This window comes from Scyliorhinus canicula, chromosome 25 (assembly GCF_902713615.1).
Source record: "Scyliorhinus canicula chromosome 25, sScyCan1.1, whole genome shotgun sequence".
NCBI classification, from domain to species: domain Eukaryota; kingdom Metazoa; phylum Chordata; class Chondrichthyes; order Carcharhiniformes; family Scyliorhinidae; genus Scyliorhinus; species Scyliorhinus canicula.
The window spans coordinates 4446518-4474325 of NC_052170.1; the positions used below are offsets into that span (position 1 = coordinate 4446518).

The 27808-nt window shown below is 51.8% G+C and overlaps 1 protein-coding gene across 2 annotated transcripts; it reads right to left on the reverse strand.

Annotated features, from left to right (window-relative positions):
- Window positions 1-806: 806 nt before the first annotated feature.
- LOC119957249 (C-type lectin domain family 10 member A-like) lies at window positions 807-27299 on the reverse strand. Of its 2 annotated transcripts, XM_038785094.1 has the most exons (8): window positions 27124-27299; window positions 25841-25942; window positions 19460-19534; window positions 14627-14698; window positions 9340-9414; window positions 7944-8095; window positions 5273-5385; window positions 807-1308 (listed from the first exon to the last, which is right to left on the reverse strand). In XM_038785094.1, exons 1-8 carry the CDS (start codon window positions 27206-27208, stop codon window positions 1179-1181), a joined length of 804 nt encoding a protein of 267 aa, XP_038641022.1. In that variant the 5' UTR covers window positions 27209-27299; the 3' UTR covers window positions 807-1178. The 2 variants fall into 2 exon arrangements, with proteins under 2 accessions (XP_038641022.1, XP_038641023.1); XM_038785095.1 differs by lacking the exon at window positions 9340-9414.
- Window positions 27300-27808: the final 509 nt, after the last annotated feature.

Genomic DNA, 27808 nt, shown 5'->3' on the forward strand with positions numbered 1-27808 from the left:
CCCCTCCAAGTACATCAGCAGTGTAAACCCAGGAAACTCGCAGTTCCTCGGTCACTGGCCCTGATAATGTTCGAATTACTTTGACGGGCAAATCACAGGCAGGCTAAAAAATCGAAAGGGGTCTTGGAGTGAAGCATTTTAATGACACAAAATTTGGGAGGGCAGGATTTCCGAACTGTAAGAAGCTCCCCCCACCCCTCAACCCCCACCGTCATCCCCCCTGCGCGCACCTCCTGAAGCATGAGTCACTGCGAAACTGGGCGACAGCTTTAATCGGACGCCACGTAGAACGTAACTAACATCCACGACAGACAAGAGAGAGTTCCCAAACGGGGTTTTATTCAAAGCTTTCACATCACAAGGGATGAGCGAAGATTGGCGAAAAAACTCACCAGAACCCAAAATAAAATGGATCCCAGATAGAATCATAAAGTTGCTCAGCACAGGAGGAGGCCATTCTGCCCATCAGCTCTGTGTCAGCTCTTTGAAAGAACTGTTTAACCAGACCCCCCACCCCCACCGGCTCGTTCTCTCCGTCCCTGTAAATGTTGACGTGCCAACTCAGGTGAAAAGTGAGCGAAGATAATGAAAAAATGAAAATCGCTTATTGTCACGAGTAGGCTTCGATGAAGTTACTGTGAAAAGCCCCTAGTCGCCACATTCCGGCGCCTGTCCGGGGAGGCTGGTACGGGAATCGAACCGTGCTGCTGGCCTGCTTGGGTGATGGGGCGGGGCCCAGAGTGGTGTGACGCTCGTTCAGGTTGCATTTCTGTGCGGTGGGCAAAGGGGTTGGGGGGGGGGGGGGGGGGGGGGGGGGGGGAATGGGTGCATTCCCCTGATCAGCTGCCGTGGGGTTCAGTGTAAAATCCCAGATGGACAGAAAGATTTGGCGAGACTATTTGGGAGAGGAATGGGGGGCGTCCCCCCCCAGTATCCTGCTCAATATTTACCCATTCACCCAGATCCCGAGAACAGGTGATCTGGACATTCTCACATTGCAGTTTGACAGAGCTGCCTGTGAGCAGATTGGCTGCCGCGTTTCCTACATTACAACGGTGCCTGCATGTCAGAAGTGCTTCATTGTGAGAAGTGAGGAAAGGTGCTACACAAATGCAGTTAGAGCTGAGCAGGAAGGAATTAAAGAAAAATCCAAAATAGTGCTTTCCTTGGCGACAGGCTTATTGCTGAGCATCCATTTCACAGACAAAGTACTCTATCTCAGTACAGGGGGCATCGTTCCAGGAACCTTCCAGCCACAAGTGAGCACAGCTTTCATCAAGACTGTTTGGTTCGCCAGGCATCCAATATCTGAGGAAGAAATGGTGGGTATTACAGTGTCCAATCCTGGCCATCCAACACTTTAGCACATACAAAATAATACAGTTTACAAACAAACCAGCCCATCCAAATCATTTAACGTTCTCAGCCATGTTTCCAAATCCCTCCATTGCATTGCCCTCTCCCTATCTCCAACCTCCTCCATCCCCTACCCCCTCCTTATCTCTGTAACCTCCTCCATCCCCACCCCCTCCTTATCTTTGTAACCTCCTCCATCCCCACCCCCTCCCTATCTCTGTAACCACCTCCAGCCCCTACAACCCACCCTATCCCTGTAACCCCCTCCAGCCCCTACACCCCTCCCTATCCCTGTAACCTCCTCCAGCCACTACACTCCTCCCTATCTCTGTAACCTCCTCCAGCCCCTACACCCCTCCCTATCTCTGTAACCACCTCCAGCCCCTACAATCTTCCCTATCTCTGTAACCTCCTCCAGCCCCTACAGCCCTCCCTATCCCTGTAACCTCCTCCAGCCATTACACTCCTCCCTATCTCTGTAACCTCCTCCAGCCCCTACACCCCTCCCTATCCCTGTAACCTCCTCCAGCCACTACACTCCTCCCTATCTCTGTAACCTCCTCCAGCCCCTACACCCCTCCCTATCCCTGTAACCTCCTCCAGCCACTACACTCCTCCCTATCTCTGTAACCTCCTCCATCCCCTACCCCCTCCTTATCTCTGTAACCTCCTCCATCCCCACCCCCTCCTTATCTTTGTAACCTCCTCCATTCCCACCCCTCCTTATCTCTGTAACCTCCTCCAGCCCCTACACCCCTCCTTATCTCTGTAACCTCCTCCAGTCCCTACACTCCTTCCTACCTCTGTAACCTCCTCCAGCCCCTACAACCCTCCCTACCCCTGTAACCCCCTCCAGCCCCTACACCCCTCCCTATCCCTGTAACCTCCTCCAGCCCCTACACTCCTCCCTATCTCTGTAACCTCCTCCATCCCCTACACCTTTCCTTATCTCTGTAACCTCCTCCAGCCCCTACAAAGCCTCCCTATCTCTGTAACCTCCTCCAGCCCCTACAATCCTCCCTATCTCTGTAACCTCCTCCAGCCCCTAAACCCCTCCCTATCTCTGTAACTTCCTCCAGCCCCTACAATCCTCCCTACCTGTAACCTCCTCCAGCCCTACAACCCTCCCTATATCGATGATCCCCTCCTACACTCCTTCCTACCTCTGTAACCTCCTCCAGCTCCTACACTCCTTCCTACCTCTGTAACCTCCTCCAGCCCCTACAAACCCTCCCCATCTCTGTAACCTCCTCCGGCCCCTACAATCCTCCCTATCTCTGTAACCTCCTCCAGCCCCTAAACCCCTCCCTATCTCTGTTACCTCCTCCAGCCCTACAACCCTCCCTATATCAGTGACCCCCTCCAATCCCTACAACTCTCCCTATCTTTGTAATCTCCCCCAGTCCCTACAACTCTCCCTATCTCTGTAACCACCTACAGCCCCTACAACTCTCCCTATCTCTGTAACCTCCTCCAGCCCCTACACCCTCCCTATCTTTGTAATCTCCCCCAGTCCCTACAACTCTCCCTATCTCTGTAACCTCCTCCAGTCCCTACAACTCTCCCTATCTCTGTAACCTTCTCCAGCCTCTGCAATCCTCCCTATCTCTGTAACCTCCTCCAGCCCCTACACCCTCCCTATCTCTGTAACCTCCTCCAGCCCCTACAATCCTCCCTATCCCTGTAACCTCCTCCAGCCCCTACACCCCTCCCTATCTCTGTAACCTCCTCCAGCCCCGACACCCCTCCCTATCTCTGTAACCTCCTCCAGCCCCTACAATCCTCCCTATCTCTGTAACCTCCACCAGCCCCTACAACCCTCCCTATCTCTGTAACCTCCTCCAGCCTCTACAAAGCCTCCCTATCTCTGTAACCTCCTCCAGTCCCCTACAACCCTCCCTATCTCTGTAACCTCCCCAGGCCTCTGCAACCCTCCCTATCTCTGTAACCTCCTCCAGCCCCTACATCCCTCCCTATCTCTGTAACCTCCTCCAGTCCCCTACAACACTCCCTATCTCTGTAACCTCCCCCAGCCCCTACAACCCTCCCTATCTCTGTAACCTCCTCCAGCCCGTACACTCCTCCCTATCTCTGTAACCTCCTCCAGCCCCTACAACCCTCCCTATCTCTGTAACCTCCTCCAGCCCCTACACCCCTCCCAATCTCTGTAACCTCCTCCATCCCCTACCCCCTCCTTATCTCTGTAACCTCCTCCAGCCCCTACACCCCTCCCTATCTCTGTAACCCCCTCCAGCCCCTACACCCCTCCCTATCTCTGTAACCTCCTCCAGCCCCGACAACCCTCCCTATCTCTGTAACCACCTCCAGCCCCTACACCCCTCCCTATCTCTGTAACCTCCAGCCCCTACACCCCTCCCTATCTCTGTAACCTCCTCCAGCCTCACAACCCTCTGAGATATGCGCTCCTCCAATTCCGGTCTTTCTTCATCCCGATTTTCACTCCCCTGCCGTTCGACGCCGTGCTTTCAGCTGGCTGGGTGCTAACCTCTGGAATTCCCTCTCTACAGTTTCCCGCTCCTTTAGGAGTCTCCATAAAACCTAGCTCCTTGACTCAGCTTTCGTTCACCTGTCCCAATATCTTCTCATATGGCTTGGTGGAAATGTTGTTTGAAAATGGTTCCCATGAAGGACCTTGGGATGTTTTACTGGTTTGAAGGTGCTATATAAATGCCGGCTGTCGTTGTTGACGGTTGGGAAACCGCTTCAGGAGTTGATTTCAATCGGAAATGTTCTTTTCTGAGGGCAGCACGGTGGCGCAGTGGTTAGCACTGCTGCCTCACGGCGCCAAGATCCCAGGTTCGATCCCAGCTCTGGGTCACTGTCCGTGTGGGGTTTGCACATTCTCCCCGTGTCTGCGTGGGTTTCGCCCCCACAACCCAAAGATGTGCAGGGTAGGCGGATTGGCCATGCTAAATTGCCCCTTAATTGGAAAAAAATTAATTGGAGACTCTAAAGATGAATTTAAAAAAGTCAATTTCTGTCCATCACACTACATGAGGGGCTGGTTTAGCACAGGGCTAAATAGCTGGCTTTTAAAGCAGACCAAGGCAGGCCAGCAGCGCGGGTTCAATTCCCGTACCAGCCTCCCCGAACAGGCGCTGGAATGTGGCGACTAGGGGCTTTTCACAGTAACTTCATTTGAAGCCTACTTGTGACAATAAGCGATTTTCATTTTCATTTCATTTCATTCATTTCATGTCCGAGGTGAGCACTGACAAAAAAAAGACACATGCCGTCGAAGCTGATTGTCTTGCACTCATCAGATCAGTTTGCAAGAATACCAAATTTTACAGGGAACAACAAGCTACAATAAATGAGAAGAGAGCGCCGGTTGGTTGGCAAGTGGACTTTTATTGGTCGAGGAGTTGCCATGGAGATTGGAAGATGAAAAGCTTTGACAACACGCGTCTTAATTCTCGTTGTGTGCTCCCAAAGGACTATTTATTGACATATCAGGCAGCTCGCTGTTCTTTGTCATTAAGGAAGCGTCATGTCTTTGAAATGCAATAATAATTGTTGCGAACAACGTCCAGCTCCGAGGCAATATTGGAACCTTAGTTTTTATATTATGGGCTGGATTCTCTGGTGCCCAAGCTGCGTGTGTCTCGGCGGCGCACCTTTCTCTGGTTGCGGGATTCTATTCTACTGCCTGCCTATTATCAATGGAATTCCCCATTGAAGACACCCCCCCCCCACCCCCCCCCCCCCCACCCCCCACCCACCCACCCCCAGCCATGGGTGGGGCTGGGCCGTCAGCGAGAAAAGTGAATCTCAATGGCGGAGAATTCCAGAACATGTTCTCTCTGTTGTGTTGTGTTCAAACCAGGTATAGGGATCGGGCCGCCAGGCACCCAGATAGCCAGTGTTGGGTTTTGTATCTCTTGGCTGGACTTACGTGGGCGATTTTGTGTAATCTGTGCCGTCAATCCATTGCCATTTATTCTCCCCTTTGTGATCAGTCAGACCAATCCAGAACCTCCTGGATTGGGTTTCCGAGGTCGCAAAATGCTGCGTACGGATGGAGATGGAACATCGTTAGTATTTTTCAAGTTCTTTCATTGGGCGAGAGCGATTCATTGCCCGTCCCCCATTGGGCGTTGAGAATTGATCTCCAGGCCTTCGTCAAGGACAAACCCAGGGGGACGAGCTGTTGGTGCGTTGCCTTCACTCCCTCCCCTACCCGGACGGGACCAGTCCAATCTCGGCTTCACAAAGCATCCAAACTCCCTCCTTGCTATCAGCCACGCCCAGAACCGGAGGCATCCCGCGATGGATTTTAATAATACGGCCCAAGGTTCAAATAAAACCCCAGCAGCTCTGCGGACTGGGATCGAGTCAGCCACACCTCTGAGCTGCATAGTGTTGAGGAACCCCCCCCCCCCCCCACTCCGAATTGTCTCTTGAAGGGGTGGGAATGATTTTGCGTAAGCCTTAGTGGCAAACCCCAATCCCACCTTCCGGCGTGTCCCGGCCTCTCTGCCATACCCCAGCATCCCGTCCTGTCTCTTGCCCTGTCTCTCTGGGCCCAGCCTCATTCCTTCCCTGCCACCCAGCTGTGGGGGGGGGGGGGGGATGCCCGAGAATCCCATTACCAGCGATCCGCAGGAGAATCCCGGCCTAATGACCCCCGCAAACGGAGACCAGACATGGAGGCCACCCTGGGGGTCTTGGATATCATTGCCGTCCCTGGTCACGGGCATGGCAACTGGCACTCCCAGGTTGGCACTGCCTGGAGGAGGCGGGGTCTGAGGGGGGGGGGGGCTGAACAGGGCATTAATTGGGGGGCATTTGGTGCCCTATAGCAGGGTGTGGCTCTCCAGGGGATGGGGGAGGAGGCTGGCGAGTGAGGGGGTGCAGGCTGATGCTGGAGGAAAGCGGGGTAGGTCTTTGCTGGAGAGACGTGGGTGGGGCGGGGGGGGGGGGGGGCTGTTGGGGGGTGGGGGGGGGGGGGGTTGTAGAGAGGCCAGGGTGTTAGTTTGAAGTCTGGCCGGCCTTTAAAAAGGGTGCCCTGATCCCTGAGGAGCCGGACCTTGCCGGCATCTTCAGGTCCCGCGCGCCTCACCCAGGGCACAGTTTACCTCATCCTCCGAAGGAATTTCCAAGTGTGGGTGAATGCTGATCTGGATACCTCCAAACCACCCTGCGGGGAAATCACATGGCCTTTCCCAGTGGTGTCCACATTAATAAAGCTGATGGGAGGACTGTGCCCACCATCTCCACCTCACCTTCTTAACTGGAGCGGTCATCACTGCACAGGGACAGGAGGAGGCCATTCAGCCCCTTCAAACCACTTCTATCAATCGATTGGACCACAATCCTCACTGGGGGAGTGGGGTGTGGTGGGGGGCTGGTGTGGGGTTTGCCAGGTGCAAGTTTCGGAAAGAAAGGCAACAGATAAACAGACATTTGTCCCAACTCCAGTCACCTACTTGGTTCTGTGAGCGAAGGAAAGTCTGGAATTTAAGAGGGCAGGAGGCTGTTATTCATCATGTTGTACCAGCTCATTGAAGAGGTCTGAAATGAATCCCAGATTTTTCCTATCATTCTGTAAATCTGCCCTCTTCAGAAACATTGTCCGTTCAAACCTTCCAGTGGAACCTGACTTCGACCCTCCGCTCAAAGGGGAATATCCCAAACCTCTCCAGTGTCTCCACAGATCTGGATCTCTCATCCCTTCCCTGTACCCTCTCCGCCACCACACTCCTTATTGCAGTGTTTTCCAAACTCCTTTTCCGGGGACCCATTCTTACCAACCGGCCAACCTTCGGGACCCAACCCGACCGACCTTCGCGACCCTGGCCGGCCGATCTTTGCGACCCACGCTGGCCGACCTTCGTGAGCCATGCTGGCCGACCTTCGCAACCCATACCGGCCGATCTTTACGACCCACGCCGGCCGACCTTCGCGACCCTGGCCGGCCGATCTTTGCGACCCACGCTGGCCGACCTTCGCGACCCTGGCCGGCCGATCTTTGCGACCCACGCTGGCCGACCTTCGCGACCCTGGCCGGCCGATCTTTGCGACCCACGCTGGCCGACCTTCGCGACCCACGCCAGCCGACCTTCGTGAGCCATGCTGGCCGACCTTCGCAACCCATACCGGCCAATCTTTACGACCCACGCCAGCCGACCTTCACGACCTACGCCAGCCGGCGTGCGCGGCCCACCATTTTCTCTTACCTTGTTTGTTGCTGACAAAAATGGAGGAAATGGTTTTGGGTCCCTTTGGCCCCCCCAAACTTGAAAAAAAGAGGCTGCGATCATATTAAAAGAAAATGCGGCTGCACTGCGCATGTGTGCCCGATCACTGGTGTGCATGCGCATAGTTTTGCGCATGCGCAGTGCGGCCGAATTTTCTTTTATCTGTTCCTGGCGATTTTGAAGGTTGCTTGCATTCGGCATTATTAACAGCCGGCTGCTGTGGCTGTTGCACACAGATTTGCGCGATCGGGAGCGCCGTGACGGACGGCTCCACGACCCGCCCGCGACCCACCCGCGGGTCGCGCCCCTGAGTTTGACAATGCCGGCCCTATTGGACACCGACAGATTGTATAAAGCTGGCTTCACCTGCTCCTGAAGGCTGTTAATGACGAGAAGGTGGGTCTCACGCTGGGAACAGTACAAATTGCTTGCATTCCACGAGGCTCTGCTGGTTGAGAAGTAGTAACAGCTCTCATTGAAGTATATCCAGTGGCGAGGGCATTGAAGGTTCTGAGAGGCTGAAAAACATTTAACATTTACCTGGAAAAGTCAACAAAGGAGCATGAATTTCACCAACACAGCACAACACGGAGGAGGAATGGCCTCCAGGCACGCTCAGTTTCTAGGTTTAAGAGGGGCTCCATGTTGCACTGGGCCAAACATGAACAATATTGATTTCCCTCCCAGCTTGGCCTCTTCCGCAACTCCAATTTTCAATGCTCCATCAATGCTGACTGTTCTCCAGCTGCTAAAGGCCTCAATTCTATGATTGTCTCTTGAAACCTCTCCACCTCTCTCTCTGCCCCTTTATGGTGCTCCTCTGAACCTACCTGTGACCAAGCTTATGGCCATCCTCCTGAATATTCCCTTGTGAATCCAACATTGGAGACTGAGAGTGGGGTGTGGGATGGGGGGGATGTGGGTGGGTGGGCATGGATCGCGGAATTACGTTGGTGAGGTCACTAGAGCAGGAAACGTGTCCTAACACCTCCAGCAAAGGACGAGGTTGAAAGGTAAACCTGCCTCCTCCACACTGTTGGCACCAAAGCGAAAGGGCGTACTCCCTCACACTTGCCTGGTCAGACTGCGGAGTGTCTATATATTGCCGGGCACTAATGCAGAACCATCCTCTCTGAAGTGTAGGATTGGTGGTGGGTGGGGAGGTAAGGGTGAGTCCCCGGCCTGGGTGCAGGATGGGGTGACCACATGCGATCGCGGGCTGGGGCTTGCCCATTCAGGTGGCAGGGACAGGCTGGAAGTGGTCGTCCCTGCCCTTCAGTTCATAGGGTCGGAGGTCCAGGCCCCGTATTTAAAGGGCACACGGGCAATCGGCACACTCCCTCCCACCTTCGCCCGTTCACTGGTCCAGTCTTGCCCGCTAACCCTCCCTCGGTGTCCTCCACACAGCTTTCACTGGCACCGCCCGATCTCCAGCACAGGCTGGCCATTGGCTCACGCTCCCTTAAGAGGGTGATGGACATCTACCCCACCAGGGTCACGACGATTGTAAAGGTCAACGTTATAGTTTCTGACTGGTGGACAACTTAATTCTGGTTGGGTGGCATTTCAATGAGCTGGTCTGATAGACTTCCCAATATTGTGTATCAGTAAAGCTCAAACCGACCTTAAAGTCTCAAGAAATCCATTCCTAAAGCTCATCCCGGTCTGTCTGGGCCTCGCTCCCGCCAACTTCCCGCTGCCGATGGAAGGGAAGATTCCACCTTAAATTTATTTAAATCAACTTATCATCAGGATAACTCACCAGGTTCGGGTAACATTTCCAATCTTCTGATCATGATCTTTATTAAGTTATTGTTCTTCAGTAACTTGGCCATAACTGAATTGCAAGGGTGCATCGTAAGGGAGAGAAAATCCAAACATCTTCACCCCCACCCCCACCCACAAACCCCCTCCCCACACCCCAACCTCCCCACCTATCCCCCCTCCCCACCCTCCCCACACCCCCACCCCTACCCCATCCCCACCCTCCCCACACCCTCATCCTCTCCCCACCCTCCTCACCCACATCCATCCCCACCCACCCCACCCCCACACCCTCATCCTCACCCTCAACCACACCCCCACCCCCACCCCCACACCCCCACCCCCTCACCCTCACCCACACCCCCACCCCCACACCCTCACCCCCACCCCCTCACCCACACCCCCACCCCCACACCCCCACCCCCTCACCCTCACCCACACCCCCACCCCCACACCCTCACCCTCACCCACCCCCCCACCCCCCCACCCCCACACCCTCACCCTCCCCACACCCCCACCCCCACACCCACATCCATCCCCACCCACCCCCCACCCCCTCACCCACACCCTCCCCACCCTCCCCACCCCCCACCCCCACACCCTCACCCTCCCCACACCCCCACCCCCACACCCACATCCATCCCCACCCACCCCACCCCCACACCCTCATCCTCACCACACCCTCACCCACACCCCCACCCCCACACCCCCACCCCCTCACCCTCACCCACACCCCCACCCCACACCCTCACCCTCACCCACCCCCCCACCCCCCACCCCCACACCCTCACCCTCCCCACACCCCCACCCCCACACCCACACCCATCCCCACCCACCCCGCACCCCCTCACCCACCCCCTCCCCACCCTCCCCACCCCCCACCCCCACACCCTCACCCTCCCCACACCCCCACCCCCACACCCACATCCATCCCCACCCTCCCCACACCCCCACACCCTCCCCACACCCTCCCTACACCCCCACCCACCCCACCCCCACACCCTCCCCACACCCTCATCCTCCCCACCCACACCCATCCCACCCACCCCACCCCCACACCCTCATCCTCTCCACACCCTCACCCACAAACCCCCACCCTCCCCACACTCCCACCCTCCCCATCCATACCCCCCATCCCCACCCTCCCCACACCCCCACCCTCCCCACCCATACCCCCCATCCCCACCCTCCCCACCCACATCCATCCCCCACCCTCCCCACCCCCACCCTTCCCACCCATCCCCACCCGCCCCACACCCCCACCCATACCTCCCATCCCCACCCACCCCACACCCCCACCCTCCCCACCCACTCCCATCCCCACCCACCCCACACCCCCACCCTCCCCACCCACATCCATCCCCACCCTCCCCACACCCCCACCCTCCCCACCCACATCCATCCCCACCCTCCCCACCCCACCCTCCCCACCCATCCCCCCCCTCCCCACACCCCCACCCATACCCCCCATCCCCACCCACCCTACACCCCCACCATCCCCACCCACCCCACACCCCCACCCTCCCCACCCACACCCATCCCACCCACCCCACCCCCACACCCTCATCCTCTCCACACCCTCACCCACAAACCCCCACCCTCCCCACACTCCCACCCTCCCCATCCATACCCCCCATCCCCACCCTCCCCACACCCCCACCCTCCCCACCCATACCCCCCATCCCCACCCTCCCCACCCACATCCATCCCCACCCTCCCCACCCCCACCCTTCCCACCCATCCCCACCCTCCCCACACCCCCACCCATACCTCCCATCCCCACCCACCCCACACCCCCACCCTCCCCACCCACTCCCATCCCCACCCACCCCACACCCCCACCCTCCCCACCCACATCCATCCCCACCCTCCCCACACCCCCACCCTCCCCACCCACATCCATCCCCACCCTCCCCACCCCACCCTCCCCACCCATCCCCACCCTCCCCACACCCCCACCCATACCCCCCATCCCCACCCACCCCACACCCCCACCATCCCCACCCACCCCACACCCCCACCCTCCCCACCCACACCCATCCCCACATTTGGAGTACTGTGTGCAGTTCTGGTCACCTCATTTTAGGAAGGATGTGGAAGCTTTGGAAAAGGTGCAAAGGAGATTTACCAGGATGTTGTCTGGAATGGAGAGTAGGTCTTACAAGGAAAGGGTGAGGGTGCTAGGCCTTTTCTCATTAGAACGGAGAAGGATGAGGGGCGACTTGATAGAGGTTTATAAGATGATCAGGGGAATAGATAGAGTAGACAGTCAGAGACTTTTTCCCCGGGTGGAACAAACCATTACAAGGGGACATAAATTTTAGGTGAATGGTGGAAGATATAGCGGGGATGTCAGAGGTAGGTTCTTTACCCAGAGAGTAGTGTGGGCATGGAATGCACTGCCTGTGGAAGTAGTTGAGTCGGAAACTTTAGGGTCCTTCAAGCGGCTATTGGATAGGTACATGGATTACGGTAAAATGATGGGGTGTAGATTAATTTGTTCTTAACCTAGTACAAAAGTTCGGCACAACATCGTGGGCCGAAGGGCCTGTTCTGTGCTGTATTTCTCTATGGTCTATGGTCTATGTTCTAAAAATATACACACTAATACACACTCACACAAACATAAACACACACTAATATACACACTCACACAAACACAACACACACTAATACACACACTTACACAGGCACACACATTCAGGGTATCACAGTGGCACAATGGTTAGCATTGTTGCTTCACAGCGCCAGGGTCCCGGGTTCGATTCCCGGCTTGGGTCACTGTCTGTGCGGAGTCTGCACGTTCTCCCCGTGTCTGCGTGGGTTTCCTCCGGGTGCTCCGGTTTCCTCCCACAAGTCCCAAAAGACGTGCTGTTAGGTGAATTGGACCTTCTGAATTCTCCCTCTGTGTACCCGAACAGGCGCCGGAATGTGGCAACTAGGGGCTTTTCACAGTAACTTCATTGCAGTGTTAATTGTGGCACTAATAAAGACAAATATTACGTTGATTGAGGGAGGATAATTTATTGAGGGAGGTTGATTGATTGAGGGAGGTTAATTGATTGAGGGAGGTTGATTGATTGAGGGAGGTTGATTGATTGAGGGAGGTTGATTGATTGAGGGAGGTTGATTGATTGAGGGAGGTTGATTGATTGAGGGAGGTTGATTGATTGAGGGAGGTTTATTGATTGAGGGAGGTTAATTGATTGAGGGAGGTTGATTGATTGAGGGAGGTTAATTGATTGAGGGAGGTTGATTGATTGAGGGAGGTTGATTGATTGAGGGAGGTTGATTGATTGAGGGAGGTTGATTGATTGAGGGAGGTTAATTGATTGAGGGAGGTTGATTGATTGAGGGAGGTTGATTGATTGAGGGAGGTTGATTGATTGAGGGAGGTTGATTGATTGAGGGAGGTTAATTGATTGAGGGAGGTTAATTGATTGAGGGAGGTTGATTGATTGAGGGAAGTTGATTGATTGAGGGAGGTTAATTGATTGAGGGAGGTTGATTGATTGAGGGAGGTTGATTGATTGAGGGAGGTTATTGATTGAGGGAGGTTGATTGATTGAGGGAGGGATATTGATTGAGGGAGGGATATTGATTGAGGGAGTGAGGTTGGTTGAGGGAGTAATAGTTGAGAGAGGGATATTGATTGAGGGAGTGATGTTGGTTTAGGGAGGGATATTGATTGAGAGAGTGATGTTGGTTTAGGGAGGGATATAGATTGAGGGAGTGATATTGATTGAGGGAGTAATGTCGGTTTAGGGAGGGATATTGATTGATGAGTGATATTGATTGAGGGAGTGATGTTGGTTTAGGGAGGAATATTGATTGAGGGAGGGATATTGATTGAGGGAGTGATGTCGGTTGAGGGAGGGATATTGATTGAGGGAGTGATGTTGGTTTAGGGAGGAATATTGATTGAGGGAGTGAGGTTCGTTGAGGGAGTGATGGTTGAGGGAGTGATATTGATCGAGGGAGGGATGTCGGTTGAGGGAGTGATTTTGATCGAGGGAGGGATGTCGGTTGAGGGAGTGATATTGATCGAGGGAGGGATGTTGGTTGAGGGAGTGATATTGATTGAGGGAGGGATGTTGGTTGAGGGAGTGATATTGATTGAGGGAGTGATCTTGGTTGAGGGAGGGATATTGATTGAGGGAGTGATGTTGGTTTAGGGAGGAATATTGATTGAGGGAGTGAGGTTCGTTGAGGGAGTGATGGTTGAGGGAGTGATATTGATCGAGGGAGGGATGTCGGTTGAGGGAGTGATATTGATCGAGGGAGGGATGTTGGTTGAGGGAGTGATATTGATTGAGGGAGGGATGTCGGTTGAGGGAGTGATATTGATCGAGGGAGGGATGTCGGTTGAGGGAGTGATATTGATTGAGGGAGGGATGTTGGTTGAGGGAGTGATATTGATTTAGGGAGTGATGTTGGTTTAGGGAGGAATATTGATTGAGGGAGTGAGGTTCGTTGAGGGAGTGATGGTTGAGGGAGTGATATTGATTGAGGGAGGGATGTCGGTTGAGGGAGTGATATTGATCGAGGGAGGGATGTCGGTTGAGGGAGTGATATTGATTGAGGGAGGGATGTCGGTTGAGGGAGTGATATTGATCGAGGGAGGGATGTCGGTTGAGGGAGTGATATTGATTGAGGGAGGGATGTTGGTTGAGGGAGTGATATTGATTTAGGGAGTGATGTTGGTTTAGGGAGGAATATTGATTGAGGGAGTGAGGTTCGTTGAGGGAGTGATGGTTGAGGGAGTGATATTGATTGAGGGAGGGATGTCGGTTGAGGGAGTGATATTGATTGAGGGAGGGATGTCGGTTGAGAGAGTGATATTGATCGAGGGAGGGATGTTGGTTGAGGGAGTGATATTGATCGAGGGAGTGATCTTGGTTGAAGGCGGATTGCTGACTGTGGGAGTGACAGGGCCCAGGCTCCATCCCAGTGGACGTTGTCACTTCCAATGAGAGGTCCAGGCCAGGGAAGGCCTGGGTGCTGCTGCCACCTGCAGGAGACTGACGCTCCCTGCACTTCATTAAACTGAAATCCAATCAATCCCCTGTCGTCTCCAGAACGTGGAGGAGTGACTTATTCTTAAACCCGTGCTGCAAATTAACAATAAAATATGATGTCTCGATTTCTCCTTTCCGGCTGTAACAAATATGATGGGCTGAATGGCCTCCTTCTGTACCATAAATGTCTACATTCCCTTATGGGAATTAGCACCACAATGTCTATTCACGCCAGCGGTTTGACCTAACCAGCGCTGTCCCTCTCACCTCTCTCACTCATCCGTGAAACTTCGCTGAGGATGTGCAGCTCGAGCTCCCGCAGCTCTGTCCTGTCGGAGACTAAATTGTGAGAAACGGTTTAGATGTCAAGATTAGAATTTTAAGCAAATCACCTCCTAACCGGCTGCAGTGTGAGTGAGCCACAATACGGGGAAATTTTACCCCCTCACCTCTGTGTAACCTGTTCACCAATTCATCGCAGAGTATCGACTAACGCCAGAGATGTGTGAACCGCTGTGCTACTGTGCTGTCTGTGCGGAGTCTGCACGTTCTCCCCCCGTGTCTGCGTGGGTTTCCTCCGGTTTCCTCCCACAAGTCCCAAAAGACGTGCTGTTAGGTGAATTGGACATTCTGAATTCTCCCTCTGTGTACCCGAACAGGCGCCGGAATGTGACGACTAGGGGATTTTCACAGTAACTTCATTGCAGTGTTAATGTAAGCCTACTTGTGACAATAATAAAGATCGTTCTTATAATTATTAGTGGGTGCCTGGAATTCGCTGCTGGGGGAGGTGGCGGATGCAGGTCCGATAGTGACTTTTGAGGGGGGACTTGACAAATACATGATTAGGATGGGAATAGAGGGATACGGTCCCCGGAAGTGTAGAAGGTTTTAGGCAGCATGGTCGGTGCAGGATTGGAGGGCCGAAGGGTCTGTTCCTGTGCTGCACTTTTCCTTGTTGTAGGTTTGAGGCTTTGGAAGAGATTTGGGGGATGATGGGAGCCTGAGTACAGCTGCGGCGGAGTGGACGATCATACAGGCCAGGCATGTCGAACGTGAGGCAACAACAACTCGCATTTAGATGGTGCCTTTCACCGTAGGTAAGCATCCCAAGGTCCTTCACAAGACCGTTGTGGGCAAATTCTGACACTGAGCTCGATGAGGGGACACTAGGGCAGGTGACCAAAAGCTTGGTCGAAGAATTTGGATTGCAAGGAATGTCTTAAAGCGAGCGGGCCCAGAGTTTCAGGAAGGGGATTGCCGTGTTTCTGGCACCAGCTGGACACAACAGAGAACTCAGAGAGTTTCAGGGTCATCCCCAATTCGTCAGTGTCCACTCCGCCATCTCCAATCCCTTTCTGCCCTCCAAGTACACACTCTCTATATTTAATTCTCCATTGTTTTTATCCCTTTGAGATCTGGTGTTTGATTCCTACCCACCTGCTGTTCCAAAAAGCTACCCGATATAAAGGTGTTGCGCGGTAAATGTGGGAGGTTAAAATCACGGGACTTGGGAGTTCTGTCTGAAAGTCAAATCAGGATTTGAGTTCAAACCCCGCCGTATCAATCTGTGAAATTAAATTGGGTTATTTGTGAGTTTCTAGCGGACGTTATGGTCAATGCCACAATGATGTGACTTCTGCAAGAATGATATCAACCTGTAACTTAACTGGATGAGCAAATATGTACGGAATTGCTTAAAAAGGACTTTTTAAAAGATGAGAAAGTCACTGACTAAAGATGGCTGCCACGAGTCACCTGATTTTTCTTATTTCCAGTGCCCAGTGTCTGGAATGTTCCAACGCGGAATATAATCCAGACATGCCACAACAACCATCTCTGGAATTTCATAACTGGGGCTGTCGAAAATGACTTCAAAAGGATGGACTGAAAAAAATATCCTGGTCGTAACATTTACGTTTCTACAAGGGTACCTCTCCAGCAGAACCAGGAAGTCTGCAGGAACAATCAATAGACGCATGAAAGATGTCTTCCTATCACATCCAGAGAGGTATTGACTCATTCAGGGGACACTTCAGAATCCACTCATCCACCAGCCATGAAGCAAAAGCAATTATTGGTTCCGACATCACACCAACAAACCCCTTTTTGAAGTCATTATGGGAAGAGAGAGGTCATGTGACTGAGTGTAAAATCTCTTTTACTCCAAGCTGCTAAAGACATAAGCGTTCAGTACTCTGGGAAAGTTGCCAATGAAGCAGGCAGGAGCTCCCTTCTCTCCTCTCCCTATCGCTTACAGTTTAAAAATCCAGCACAGAGATGGTGAATTCTCCAACAAAAGGAACATCAGGTGCAAAACTCATCGTCTTCTGGATGAGACAGATTATGGATTAAAAAGGAATTATCGCCGACAATTGTAGTTACCCGGGCTCCTGGAATCTAAAGGAACTTGGGAAAAAATTCTGGCACCACCGTACCAACCAAGGCCTCTAAACAGAGAACTCACAAGCTTTAAAATCTTTCAGTGGTGAACTTTAATTTGGATAAATAAGTAACTACCAATGGTATAACTTGTAAATTTTGCATGCTTTTGTGTGTGTGTGTGTGTGTGTGCGCATGTGTGTGTGTGTGTTTGTGCGCATGTGTGGTGGGTGTGTGTCTGGTGTGTTTTTGTGTGTGTCTGTGTGCGCATGTGTGGGTTGGTGTGTGTCTGTGTTTGTGTGTGTGTCTGTGTGCGTGCATGTGTCTGTGTGCACATGTCTGTGCGTGTGTGTCTGTGTGTCTGTGTGCATGTGTGTCTGTGTGTGCCTGGGTGCGTCTGTGCGTGTGTATCTGTGTGGGTGTGTATCTGTGTGCGTGTGTGTCTGTGGGCATGTGTGTCTGTGTGCATGTGTGTCTGTGCGTGTGTGTCTATGTGCGTGTGTGTCTGTGCGTGTGTGTCTCTGTGCGTGTGTGTGTCTGTATGCGTGTGTGCCTGGGTGTGTCTGTGTGCGTGTGTCTGTGCGCGTGTGTGTCTGTGTGCATGTGTGTCTGTGCGTGTGTGACTATGTGCGTGTGTGTCTGTGCGCGTGTGTGTCTGTATGCGTGTGTGTCTGTGTACGTGTGTGTCTGTGTGTGTGTGTGCCTGTGTGCATGTGTGTCTGCGTGCGTGTGTGTCTGTGTGCGTGTGTGTCTGTGTGCGTGTGTGTCTGTGTGCGTGTGTGTCTGTGTGCGTGTGTCTGTGTGCGTGTGTGTCTGTGTGCGTGTGTGTCTGTGTGCATGTGTGTCTGTGCGTGTGTGTGTCTGTGTGCGTGTGTGTCTGTGTGCGTGTGTGTCTGTGTGCATGTGTGTCTGTGCGTGTGTGTGTCTGTGTGCGTGTGTGTCTGTGTGCGTGTGTGTCTGTGTGTGTGTGTGTGCCTGTGTGCATGTGTGTCTGTGTGCATGTGTGTCTGTGCGCGTGTGTGTCTGTGTGTCTGTGTGCGTATGTGTCTGTGTGCGTGTATGTCTGTGTGTTTGTGTGTGTGTGTGTGTCTGTGTGTGTGTGTCTGTGTGTGTTTGTGTGCGTGTGTGTCTGTGTGCATGTGTGTCTGTGCGCGTGTGTGCGTGTGTGTCTGTGTGCGTGTGTCTCTGTGCGTGTGTGTGTCTGTATGCGTGTGTGCCTGGGTGTGTCTGTGCGTGTGTGTCTGTGCGCTTGTGTGTCTGTGTGCATGTGTGTCTGTGCGTGTGTGACTATGTGCGTGTGTGTCTGTGCGCGTGTGTGTCTGTATGCGTGTGTGTCTGTGTGCGTGTGTGTCTGTGTGTGTGTGTGCCTGTGTGCATGTGTGTCTGTGTGCGTGTGTGTCTGTGTGCGTGTGTGTCTGTGTGCGTGTGTCTGTGTGCGTGTGTGTCTGTGCGCATGTGTGTCTGTGTGCGTGTGTGTCTGTGTGCGTGTGTGTCTGTGTGCATGTGTGTCTGTGCGTGTGTGTGTCTGTGTGCGTGTGTGTCTGTGTGCGCGTGTGTCTGTGTGCGTGTGTGTCTGTGTGTGTGTGTGCCTGTGTGCATGTGTGTCTGTGTGCATGTGTGTCTGTGCGCGTGTGTGTCTGTGTGTCTGTGTGCGTATGTGTCTGTGTGCGTGTATGTCTGTGTGTCTGTGTGTGTGTGTGTCTGTGTGTGTGTGTCTGTGTGTGTGTGTTTGTGTGCGTGTGTGTCTGTGTGCATGTGTGTCTGTGCGCGTGTGTGCGTGTGTGTCTGTGTACGTGTGTGTCTGTGTGTGTGTGTCTGTGTGCATGTATGTCTGTGCGCCTGTGTGTGTCTGTGTGCGTGTGTGTCTGTGTGCGTGTGTGTCTGTGTGCGTGTGTGTCTGTGTGACTGAGTGCATGTGTGTCTGTGCGCGTGTGGGCCATGAAAGTTTGAGAAGTGCAGATTTACCTTTTTAAATACTTTGCTGTCTTTTTCTGGGTGGGATTATTAACTCAATAAAAACAAACCCCTTTTTTTAATTAAAGAGAGCCTGTTAGATTTGTTTCTGGTGGGGCAGCACGGTGGTGCAGTGGGTTAGCCCTGCTGCCTCACGGCGCGAGGACCCAGGTTCGATCCCGGCTCTGGGTCACTGTCCGTGTGGAGTTTGCACATTCTCCCCGCGTCTGCGTGGGGTTCGCCCCCACAACCCAAAGATGTGCAGGGTAGGCGGATTGGCCACGCTAAATTGCCCCTTAATTGAAAAATTAATTAGGTGCTCTAAATTTATTTAAAAAAAGATTTGTTTCTGGTTGTAAATGGTTAAAGGCAGACCTTCAGTAAAATACTTTCATCCTTCTAAATTCACAAAAGAAAAACCCTGTTATGGTCAGACACGGTGTGGTACGATAGGGGGATCAATTTTACCCCCAGGTGTAAAAACCCAGGTCACCGCTGCTGCTCAGGAAGGTGAACCTGTTGTGAACTCAGTTGTTTGAAAATAAATCTAAAGACACACAAACCTCTTGGGGTAATTCAGGACGTGTGATAAATATGGACTTGGCATTGCAGCCCAATAACAGAGTATAAATAGTTGTTAGAGTTACTGAGTAATTAGCGGCTAACCTAACTGGCGTTCTGATCATTTATCCTTTACTCTGAATTCTTCGGCTTTTACAGGTGAAACTCTTCCAATGACATTGATTTCACAGACACTGCACTCACCGTTATTCAATGCGTGAGAGACTTGCATCTGGACTTGTGACTGAAACTCCTCCACAGTCTCATTGGTCTCTGAACCTGGGAAATCAGCAAGATCTTAGTCGCAAAGTTTCATTTAGCAGCCGAGAGATTGTAAATCAAATTCTCCGAAACCCAATATCTAGCAGCAAACACTTCAAATTGTGACAATCAATGCAACCTTCCGAAAAGTGGGAATGGCGAACAGGTTTGAGTGTGTCGAGGGTGACGGCAGCACACTAGTGTCGGGCGGTCAACGCCGGACAAGCTGCCGGGCTGGGCACGTTTTCATGTGGGCGGCACGGTAGCACAGTGGTTATCACTGTTGATTCACAGCGCCAGGGTCCCAGGTTCGATTCCCGGCTTGGGTCACTGTCTGTGCGGAGTCTGCACGTTCTCCCCGTGTCTGCGTGGGTTTCCTCCGGGTGCTCCGGTTTCCTCCCACAAGTCCCGAAAGACGTGCTGTTGGGTGAATTGGACATTCTGAATTCTCCCTCAGTGTACCCGAACAGGCGCCAGAGTGTGGAGACATGTGACGTCATTGCGGTGTTAATGTAAGCCTACTTGTGACACAAATAAAGATTATTTATAATATCCTCAGGTCCTGTTGAAAGTGGGTTACCGCCCTCCCATCCCCCGGTGGCTTCCCCGGCAACGGGAAAGTTGAGCCATGCAAAACGTTGTAGACATCAACGGGATGAGAGGTTCCCGCCAACAGCAATGGCGATTCGCTTTTGCCACCAATAAAGACAGGGTGGGAAGGGACACAGGGAGTGGATCCCGTGGAATGTTTCACCGCTGTTTGTCTGTCTCTGCGGATGCTGCTCGAACTGGTGACTATTTCCAGCGGTTTCTCATTTTATATAATTTATATTTTCAGTGCCGGCTCAGTGGGTTGTGTTTTTGGAGATCTGGAGATATGACTTTCTCCCACAGGCCGACTCCCACCAAACTGAAGGCCCACCTGAACCCGATTGCACCCCGGATTCCTGGACGATGTCAGAAACACGGGCCTTTGATCCTCATCCGGGTTGGCAGCCGGGGAGAAGGAACTAAATCCGGAATGGGTGAGGATGGAGGAGTCCTCCTGCACAGAAACGACCCTCCGGGCCTTCACCATGACCACGCTCCCATCCCAGCCGGCAAAACGCTCAACCAGCCCAGTGGTGGCAGCAACACTGGGAACCTGGAACCAGACGAGGCGGCATTTCGGTTTAACCGAGGGGTCCACCATGGCCCCCATCTGTGGCAACCACAGGTTTGCACCAGACACGCTGGACGCCACCTTTAAAAGGTGGAGATAGGACGGGGGCGGGGGACACTGACGGTTAATGACTTTGATATGGGGGACAGACTAACGTCCTGACGGAGAGACTGGAACTAACCAACGGACTGGAACTCTGACATCTGCAGGTCAAAAACCTTCTCCGCAAGGAGATTGTGACTTACCCCAGGGCCCCGGAAACACAATGTTGGAGGAGTTACTGGACGCGGACACCGTGGGGAAGGGAAACTGCGGAGACATATACAGACGACTTTTAGGAGGGACACGCTCACCACTGGACAAAGCAAGGGAAACGTGGGTGGAAAAGCGAGGGACGGAAATAGGGTGAGGACACTTAGCAGGGCCAACTCCACCTCCTCCTGCGCAAGGCTCAGCCTCATGCAGCTGAAAGTGGTGCAGAGAGCGCGCCTAACCAGAACCTCAATCAGCAGGTTCTTCCGATGGAGGGTAAATGTGAACGGTGCCGGGGGGCCCGGCCATCCACGTCCACATGTTCGGGGGCCTAACCCAGACTTGCTGGGTTCTGGGCAGCCTTCTCCGAGGCCATGTCCAAGGTTGTGGGGGTGAGGGTGAAGCCAGGCCCAATAGTGGCAATCTTCGGGGTATCAGAGCAGCCAAAGTTACACATGGGGAAGGGGGGCCAACGCCCTCACTTTCGCTTCCCTAACCGCACGCCGGAGAATCCTGCTCGGCTGGCGATCGGCAGCTCCACCCAAAGCTGCAGACTGGCTCGCTGACCTCTCAGAATGTCTCCTCATAGAGAAGGTCAAGTTCCCTCTTTGAGGGTCTGAAGTGGCTTCCTCAAAGCGATCCAAGACCTATTCGAAGCCAAGAACCAACAGAGCGGGGGAAGGGGAACAGAGATACAGGGGGGTCATCGGGACCACAGGGAGCAGACAGAAATGGGACGGGGGGGGGGGGGGGGGAATCAGCGGGGTGTGGGCGGGGGAGACCTGAGGAAACAACAAGGGGGAGGCCAGTAAGTGGCCGACATAGAAACGAAAGGGCCCAACACAAGGCCACACGAAAGAGGCAGACTGACAACAGGAAGAGAAGAAGAGAAAAGATAACAGTCTGCCTTCCTGTTTTTACAACTAAAGTGGATGACCTTGCATTTCTCCAAATTATACTGCATCTGCCATTGATTTGCCCACTCACTCAACTTGTCCAAATCACATTGAAGGATCTCACAGCTCAAACCTCCCACCCAGCTTGGTGTCATCTGCAAATCTGGAGATATGACATTTTGTTCCCTCATCTAAATCATTAATGTATATTGTGAATATATTGTGGGATCCCTGCGGTGCCCCACTAGTCACTGCCTGCCAATTGGAAAAAGACCTGTTAATTCCTACTCTTTGTTTCCTGTCTGCCAACCAGTTTTCTGTCCATCTCAATACACGATCCCCAATCCAATGCGCTTTCATTTTACACACTAATCTCGTATGCAAAAGCCTTCTGAAAGTCCATATACACCACATCCACTGTCTCCCCCTCATTAAATTTACTTGTTATATCCTCAAAGAATTCCAGTAGATTTGTCAGCACGGTAGCGCACGTGGATAGCACTGTGGCTTCACAGCGCCAGGGTCCCAAGTTCGATTCCCCGCTGGGTCACTGTGCGGAGTCTGCACTTTCTCCCCGTGTCTGCGTGGGTTTCCTCCGGGTGCTCCGGTTTCCTCCCACAGTACAAAGATGTGCAGGTTAGGTGGATTGGCCGTGCTAAATTGCCCTGAGTGTCCAAAAAGGTCAGGAGGGGTTATTGGGTTACAGGGATAGGGTGGAAGTGAGGGCTTAAGTGGGTCGGTGCAGACTCGATGGGCTGAATGGCCTCCTTCTGCACTGTATGTTCTATGATTTTGCCTTCATAAATCCGTGCTGACTCTATCCAATCCTGCTACAGTACTGCTTTTTAAGTGCTCTGCTATAAAATCTTTGACAATGAATTCCAGAATTTTTCCCACTGATGTCAGGCTGACTGGTCTATAATTCCCTGTTTTCTCTCTTTCTCCCTTTTATTTTTTTTTTATTTTTTTTTTTTTTTAAATAATTTTTATTGAATTTTTCAAAATACAAACATTTTAACCCCCCCTACATTTACATTTAAATTATAACAAAACAAAGTCAAACCCCCCTACTTAACAAGAAAAAGAAAAAAAATCCCCCCCCCCCCCCCCCCCCCCCGCCGGCGAACCGACAGTCAGACCAACTTATCATTTCTAGCAGCGTCCTCGGGCAGGCCTTGCCCGTGCCACCGCCGCTACCGTACTTCCTTCGTCGTTGTCCCCCCTCCCCCCCCCCCCTCCCCCCCTCCCGCCCTCCCCTCCCCTCCCGGGTTGCTGCTGTCATGGCCTCAGTTTCTATCTCTGATCCAAGAGGTCTAGGAAGGGTTGCCATCGCCTGGAAAACCCCTGCACCGACCCTCTCAGGGCGAATTTGATCCTTTCCAATTGGATGAAGTTTGCCATGTCGTTTAACCAGGTGTTAACACTCGGAGGCCTTTCGTCCCTCCACTGAATCAGGATCCTCCTCCGAGCCACCAAGGACGCAAAGGCTAATATTCCAGCCTCCCTCGCCTCCTGTACCCCCGGTTCCACCCCAACCCCGAAGATCGCAAGTCCCCATCCTGGCTTGACCCTGGACCCCACCACTCTCGACACCGTCCCTGCCACCCCCTTCCAGAACTCCTCCAGTGCCGGACATGCCCAAAACATATGTGCATGATTCGCAGGGCTTCCCGAACATCTAATACACCTGTCTTCACCCCCGAAAAACCGACTCATCCTTGTCCCCGTCATGTGGGCTCTATGCAGTACCTTAAATTGAATGAGACTTAGTCTCGCACATGACGACGACGAGTTAACCCTCTCCAGGGCGTCTGCCCATGTCCCGTCCTCTATCTGTTCCCTCAGCTCTAACTCCCACTTATCTTTCAGCTCCTCTACTGGTACCTCCTCCACCTCCTGCATAATCTTATAGATGTCCGAGATCTTCCCCTCCCCGACCCAGACCCCTGATAGCACCCTATCACTCACCCCCCTGTCGGGGAGCGCGGGGAACCCCGCTACCTGTCGTCTGGCAAATGCCTTCACTTGGAGGTACCTTTCTCCCTTTTAAATAGTGGGGTTACATTAGCTACCCTCCAATTTGCAGGAACTGTTCCAGAGTCTGTGGAATCCTGGAAGATGACCACCAATACATTCACCATTTCTAGAGCTACTTCCTTAAGTACGCTGGGATATAGATTATCAGGCCCTGGGGATTTATCAGCCTTCAATCCTATCAATTTCCCCAACACTATTTCTCTACCATTATTGATCTCCTTCAGTTCCTCCTTCTCACTAAACACTGCATTCCCCAACATTCCTGGTACCTTATTTGTGTCCTCATTTGTGAAGACAGAACCAAAGTATGTGTTTAGTTGCTCAGCCAATTTGCCCCCATTATACATTCCCCTGTATCTGACTGTAAGGGACCTACATTTGTCTTCACCAATCTTTTTCTCTTCATGGACCGATAGAAACTTTCATAGTCATTTGTTATGTTCCCCACAAGCTTACTCTCGTACTTTATTTTGCCGTTCTCAATCAATCCCTTTGTCCTCCCTTGCTGAATTCTAAACTGCTCACAATCCTCAACCTGTTGTTTCTCTTGGCCAATCTTCCATGGATCGAATACCATCTTTAATTTTCCTTGTAAGCAATGGTTTGACCACTTTCATGTTTTTCTTTTGTGCCAGACAATAAGCAATTGTTGCAGTTCCCCCACACGCTTCTCGAATGTTTGCCATTGCCTATCCACAGTCATCCCCATTAAATAATGTTTCCCAGTTAATCATAGCCAACTCATGCCTCATATCATCTTAGTTCCCTTTGTGTCTGCGTGGGTTTCGCCCCCACAACCCAAAGATGTGCAGGGTAGGTGGATTGGCCACGCTAAATTGCCCCTTAAGTGGAAAAAATAATTGGCTAATCTAAATTTTAAAAAAAAAAAAGAAAAAATCTTAGTTCCCTTTATTAAGATTCAGGATCATAGCCTCAGAATCAACTACTTCACTCTCCACCTTGATGAAACATTCTGTCATATTATGGGTGCTAATCCCTAAGGGGTCTCACACAACTAGATTGCCAATGATTCCATTCTCATTATGGGTGGCCTAGTTGGTTCCTCAATGCATTGGTCCAGAAAGCCACCCCGTATACACTCCATGAATTTATCCTCTACTGTAATGGGTCTAATTTGATTTGCCCAATTTACATGCAGATTAAAATCACCCATAATTACAGATGTCCCTTTATCAAATGCATCTCTAACTCCCTGTTCAATGTCATTCCCAACATCACCACTGCAGTTTGGGGGTCTATCAACAATACCCACTAATGTTTTTACCCCTTGATGTTTCTCAGCTCTACCCATACAGATTCCACATTGTCGGAACTAATATCCTTCCTCTCTATTGCGTTAATTTCCTTTTTAACCAGCAATGCAACCCCACCGCCTTTTACTTTTCGTCTGTCCTTCCCAAGTACTGAATACCCCATGATATTCAGTTCCCATTCCTGGTCACCCTGCAGCCATCTCTCCGTAATCCTGATTATATCATACCCGTTTACGTCTATGTGTGTGATTAGTTCATCCGTTTTGTAGCGAATGCTTCACGCGTTAAGGCACAAAACCTTTAAGCTTGTCTTTGTTACATTACTTGTCCCGCTTCCAATATTTTTCACTGTGGGCTGTTTGAATCTGGATCTTGGCTTCTCTGCCGATCACTTTTCTTATTCCCCTTTCTGTCTTTTCTTTATGTCCTAGTTTCCTCCTCCTCTGGCACCTTGCAAAGGCTTCCTTCCCCCCCTCCCATTTAGGATTAAACTCTCTCTTTAATTTGTTTAATTCAGCGATTTCTGTTTTTTCAAACGAGTATGAGACACATGCAATGCTGCATTCTGAGAATTAACCTACTATCGGAGATAGTAGTTTCACACTTCACCAACTGGGATCGATTTCACATCACCGGTGACGCCCACATCTCAAGGATCAATTCGAGGAAAGCCAACGTGGACGTGAAGTGCGCAGTTACTTACATTTAATGACCCCGGTGACCAGGAGAATAAGGAAGACACCGAGAAGGATGAAGATCAGGACCATCAACCCCTTTCCAGAGAAGATCGACTTAAATCGGCTACCTGAGATTTCAAACATGGCACTGATTAGAATGTCATATTAAATGGTATCAAAATCTTCAAAATGATGATAATTGCTGCCAAATTAACTCACCGTTAATAAGGCTATTTAAATCCGTAGCCTTGGAAAAGTAATATCAATCAATCAATCAATCAACAGGAACACGCCCATCACAAACCAGGGAAAGGAAACCATGGGTTTTTATCCTGCCTTTTCTATCCTCACAACATCCTGAAACACTTTACAATCAATGAAGCTCTTCCGAATTGTTGCCACTGCTGTGAGGTAGGGAACAAAGTGGCCAATGTGAGCACAGCAGGATCCCCAAAAAAACCCAGTAACAAGATAACGACCAGAGAATCTATTTTGAGGGTTAAATATTGCCCAGGAGATCCGAAAGAAGTCCCGGCTGAGCCTGAGGATCTGTTAGTCCCGCCTGCTGGGGAAGATGGGGCTTTAGTTTAGCCTCTTATTGCGAAGACGGGGCATCACCCCTTGGGCTGCAGGGGGATGCCAGTTTAGGTTCTGTGTTGTAGATGAAATGAGATTGTTGGTGTTGTACAAACAGATGAGATAAGGGGTCAGCAGTGAATTGCAAAGAGATTCAGCAAATACCGCAAGGTATCTTAGATAGCAAGGAATCGGACCGACAGAAACACCCTCCTGTTGCAATTCATAGAATTTACTACAGCGCACAAGGAGGTCATTCGGCCCATCGAGTCTGCACTGGCTCTTGGAAAGAGCACCCTACCCAAGCCAACACCTCCACCCTATCCCCATAACCCAGTAGCACCGCCCAACACTAAGGGCAATTTTGGACACTGAGGGCAATTTATCCTGGCCAATCCACCTAACCCGCACGTCTTTGGACTGTGGGAGGAAACCGGAGCACCCGGAGGAAACCCACGCACACAGGGGGAGGACGTGCAGACTCCGCACAGACAGTGACCCAAGCCGGAATCGAACCTGGGACCCTGGAGCTGTGAAGCAATTGTGCTAACCATTGTGCCACCGTGCTGTTTATATTGTCTATTTCCGATGGCCAATATTACCCCTCCCCTTACTCAGCACAATGAGAAATTCACGTTAGCAACACCCATGGCTGTTTACACACAATATACTCGGGACAAAAGAATATCCTCTCCGACGCACTGATCCTGACCTTCGCTGAATGAAAGTTTACCTGGAATCTGCTTCGCCCGTTTCTGTTTTGGTTCATTCTCGAGACTGAAGTTATCAAAACCATCGTAGGCCTGTTCTCCAGCCATTCTGTAGGGCGACGTGGAAACTGATACTGAGCTTCACAATGAGCTGGCAAGGCAAAGGGAAGCTTTATATCCACTGTTATGTCAATGATCCTAACAGTCAAATCAGTGGTGACGTGAATTACACCTCCCCCACCCCCATTCTCTGCCCTTCCCCCCCCCCCACACTCCCGTGCCCACTTTTGCAGAATTGAAACCAGCTCGTGGAGAGCTGACACCGATACTTATCAACAGATATAAATATTACAGAAGGAAACGGTGACAAACGTTCGAATAGCCCATAAAGTGCCACTCTCAGCAATATTAACGCAAACATTCTGGGAAAATTAGGGAAGGGTTTTCTCATGTTCCAAACTTCAGGAACTCAGGACCCCTATCCAGGGTTGGAATATCTCACACATTGCGGTAACTTAGCCTCAAAGGGTGATGGTTCTGGAAGCTGGGTGGTTCCAGAAGGGTTTGATCGATAAAACATCGCACCAAAGGCCAGCTAATAAGTTAAGAGCCCATGGTGTTGGGGGTAGTATATTAGCCTGGATAGAGGATTGGCTAATTGATAGAAGACAAAGAGTTGGGAAAAGAGGGGTATATTCAGGATGGCAA

What these genes read in the sequence shown, in the direction of transcription:
- LOC119957249 (XM_038785094.1), bottom strand. Translation starts at nt 27,208, where the DNA reads ATGGCTGGAGAACAGGCCTACGATGGTTTTGATAACTTCAGTCTCGAG. An exon ending in GGTCACCGGGGTCATTAAAT is followed by an intron (nt 19,535 to 25,840) that starts GTAAGTAACTGC and finishes CTGATTTCCCAG; the next exon opens with GTTCAGAGACCAATGAGACT. An exon ending in TTCACGGATGAGTGAGAGAG is followed by an intron (nt 9,415 to 14,626) that starts GTGAGAGGGACA and finishes CTTGCAATTCAG; the next exon opens with TTATGGCCAAGTTACTGAAG.